Source organism: Elephantulus edwardii, unplaced genomic scaffold (genome assembly GCF_000299155.1).
Source record: "Elephantulus edwardii isolate Elephantulus edwardi_28Jun2011 unplaced genomic scaffold, EleEdw1.0 scaffold00292, whole genome shotgun sequence".
NCBI classification, from domain to species: domain Eukaryota; kingdom Metazoa; phylum Chordata; class Mammalia; order Macroscelidea; family Macroscelididae; genus Elephantulus; species Elephantulus edwardii.
In genome coordinates this window covers 445,467-449,331 of record NW_006400042.1, presented here as the reverse complement: position 1 = coordinate 449,331, position 3,865 = coordinate 445,467, and the positions used below count along the sequence as shown (strand labels likewise).

At 39.5% G+C, this 3,865-nt stretch overlaps 1 protein-coding gene across 1 annotated transcript in view; it reads left to right on the top strand.

Annotated features, from left to right (window-relative positions):
- Positions 1-2,281, top strand: part of LOC102843374 (aspartyl/asparaginyl beta-hydroxylase-like) — a 268,463-nt gene extending 266,182 nt beyond the window's left edge. The window contains exon 26 of the mRNA XM_006900733.1: positions 2,131-2,281. Within this exon, the coding sequence (XP_006900795.1) occupies positions 2,131-2,281 (151 nt within the window). The remainder of the gene's footprint in view (positions 1-2,130) is intronic.
- The last annotated feature ends 1,584 nt before the right edge of the window (positions 2,282-3,865 follow it).

Genomic DNA, 3,865 nt, shown 5'->3' with positions numbered 1-3,865 from the left:
GGTTTTCAGAGGCCTGCTATTTCAGAAGTGGGTGGCCAATCCTTCTTCCTAGTCTCTCTTAATCTGAATGTTCAGATTTAGAGGAGTATCTGACAGACAGGCAATTTGTGGAGCAGTGAAACATAAATCTCTTATTGTGGAGTTAAGCATTAGTTACAGTGTTGACCCCACCCTTAGCCCAGTGCCTTGACCCACTTACTTCCCAGATCCACCCTGCACCAGGATAACCCTTCACATCTGCCAAGTCCCTTCAGAAAATATCTTCCATTGTCCAACCCATGATATGACAGCTTGTTTCTTAATCTTTCTTGGCTTCTGTGATTCCAAACACGTCGACTGCTGACATTTTTTTTTCTTTTGTCCAGTGTCTCTTAAGTTTAGTTGTGCTGTCTCCAAGGGAAGGTAACGTGTCCTGTAGAACTCCTATGTAGATTATGGTATGAAGTTCAAATCCACTAGCTGCTGTGGGGGAGGACAATCTTCTGCCATGTGAAGTCTTCTCCCATGCGATTAAACTGTCTCTGAAAACACACTAGAATGTCAGCTATGAGTTGGTTCCAACTCAATGGTACATAACAACAATTGATTATTATTTATTATTTTCCTAGTAGTTCACACATTAAAATCTAAATAGTTTTTTTAAGAAAACTATAATTATACCTTAGTAATTTGAAATTGAGCTGTCATTTTCTATCCTATAATTTTAATTTTTGCTAATCCAGCATATAAAATGCCAAATGCTTAAATAGAATTTTAATGTCAAAAGAAAATTTCCTCGTGAAATATTAATTTAAAAATATAATTTAGCATTCATATCTGCTGTTCATAGGGTCACTGTGAGTCATGCTCTACTCTGCAGCACGTAATAACAGCTTAGTATCTATTTTAAAAGAGAACATTAGCATGGAAAACAAAATGTCATTGGATTTGAAAGCCATTACCTCTTCTTGATTGCTTGACTTAAACTAAGACTATAATTAGACTTTAGTCTCTCTCCAAATATCTTGTGGGGTAGCATTGGGGACCTCAAAGGTGTTTTACCAAATTAATTAAATATGTTCCTTAAATATCCCATCTGCATAGCAGATAATACTAAATATATAAATAAAATTAATTACCTATCTGCCCCTTTTCCTCAGCTGGAATATTACCTAGAAAGCACTTAATTTAGTTACCCATCTCCTAAACACAAGATTCAAACTCATAGACTCCCTTTCTCCCATAAACTGGTACTTGAACAAATGGAATGAGTGGAAAGGAGAATCCATTAGAGAAGTACAGGCACCCAGCCAAGTATGCCACGAGGAAGCCAGAAGCCTGAGACACACCACTGCTCACAGCTCTAACCCAGTATGTCTGAAAGGTCAGAGGAGAAGGAGGCCCTCTTTACAAGTCGTCATTGTGCAAATCAAAAGGAGTGAGCTGCAGAGCAAACAATTTATGCCTATAGCTGCACAAACTCTGTTAGCAAGAGGGGACAGTCTTTAGAAATTGTTGTCATGCTGCGAAAGATCAAAGGTCATTGAAAGAGAACACAACTCTCAACAAGATGGATTGACATGGGACAGCAACAATGGGCTTGGGTATGGCAGAGAGCGTGAAGAAAGTGCAGGTTAGAGCCAAGTGCACATGTATTGGCCCGAAGGTAATTTGGAGTTGTAGTTGACTCTGCAGCATCTAGCAGCAATATGACCTGCTATCAACATTCTCTCATCTCTAATCTCCTATTGCTGGTATATCTTTATAGTGTTGGACAGTGAGAAATTATTTTCCTAGTAAGAATCTTGATATTATTTTTTTAATTATCAAGAAAAGAATAAGTTCTGACTTGAGGTTCCATTTATTTGTTAATGTTTCAATGTTTATCAGTCCTCAGGCACTGAGGTCCCTGGGTACCACAGGCAGCTCGGGCTAGATCACATAAGGAATAGTTGGGGCACTTTGGGAGAAAAACCTGTCTCTTTGCGTCTGGAGGTTACAGCCAAGCAAGCCCTGGGGAGCAGTGTACTCTGTAACAGCTGGGCTTGCCAGAAGTCAGGAGCAACTCAACAGCAACAAGGGTTTTGGTTCGTTTTCTCTTTTACCTGAACCATTCAGGGCTGTGCTCACAAGCCTTGTTTTCTGTTCTAGGACTTGGGAAGAAGGCAGAGTGCTCATCTTTGACGACTCGTTTGAACATGAGGTGTGGCAGGATGCCTCATCTTTCCGGCTGATTTTCATCGTGGATGTGTGGCACCCAGAGCTGACACCCCAGCAGAGGCGCACCCTTCCTGCAATTTAGTCTGACTTGCAGACTCATGATGTACTGGGGAGAAGCTGCTTTGCTGGATCTCTCTTCTTTGGTGCCAGGAGAGAAATTTGACCACCACAGCTCTGAAGTCCCTTTATTTGCTGCCTGAAGAACACTATGCCTCTTCCTAGGATTAGACAACATTAAAGGGAATTGTTGCCTAGCTCCAGTTTATATAGAAAGTACCCAGCTGCATTTCAGCCCTGCCAGCACTGGTGCAATGGTTTATTTAAGGCAGCATCCACCTTACCACCCAAGACATTTTTTACTTAGAAGCGGTCTAAATTGTTATACAATGAATATATGTAGAAACTGTGAATGGAGGGCTGGAGTTTGTCATTTTTCTATGCAATTCTATCTTTGTAGAGTAACTAGACTATTTTATCATCATGTACCACTATTTTTTTTTTGTTGATTGTAATGACAAGCTGTGGATAGGCTTTATCGCCACCTGTTTAATAGTAAATTTCCTGGTAAGTAGACCTCTGTCTTTTAATTGTTTTTAGTAAAAGACATTGAGATGTGAGAAGCCACTTTTATTTCCTCATATGAAGGGCAAAGAGGCCATTATACCCATGTCTGAACTGCCCTGCCCCCTACCCATTGAGTCTGTTTTACTTTATTGTCTTTTTTAAGCTTGAATATCTTCATTAGGTTTTCCCCTCACTATGCCAAGGAGCAGATATAGTGCCAGAAGCTCTTAATCATGGAAATAATTAAGCTATAAAAATACCAAATGGTTTTTTTTATAAGTAAAATTTTCCTCTGAGGATCAGGTAGATAGGGAGCAGCTGCAAGTGTTCCTGGTCCCTGGCCTCTCTGTGATTTATCAGTCCCTGAATGCAGAGTGCCACTTTCTGCTGTGGATAAATGTAAGTGACAGGTAGAATGTCCCTTTGAGCCTTTCAGAGGATTTCTCATCACAATTTTGCAGTGTTAAGGATGGCCAAGTAGAACAAGAAGAGGATTAGTATCTCTGTCACGGGTGCAGGAAAGATTTCAATTCTTTGAAAGAGTTTGAAAGACCCTTCCATCTCTCTCGCTTCAGAAATGTCTGTCATTTAATTATTGACACTTTGAAGTAAGAATTATTATCCATAGGTTAGTTTTATTATTACCCACGTCGTAGAAAAAAAAACAATTGAAAAATGGTTTGTCTACTCATTCCAACAATAATCAAGCTGTTAATTTAGTAAAATATGAATGCATTACATTTTATCTTTTTAGCAAAATCTAACTAGGCATGTTGGCCATAAGACTGTAATGATATTCATGCACTGAATTCTAAACTCATATGAACAAAAATGCCGAAGAAATGTAAAGATAACCAAGTTTCACTCACAAGTGAAGACACATTTGTACCTTCTTTTCTATCCAAGGACAAATCTAGAGCCTTTCTTTCTCTTCTTTAAAAATTATCACAAGAGTCCAGAATTAACGTTGCACAGTGGAGTGTACTCGGGATGGCGAGGGAGGTTGCGGGGGAATTGTATACTAATGAAAGAATTTTTCTTTTACTTTTCAAAGAGAGGAGCGAACTGGGGGGAGGGGTGGGCAGGGAGAAAAGTGCAACAA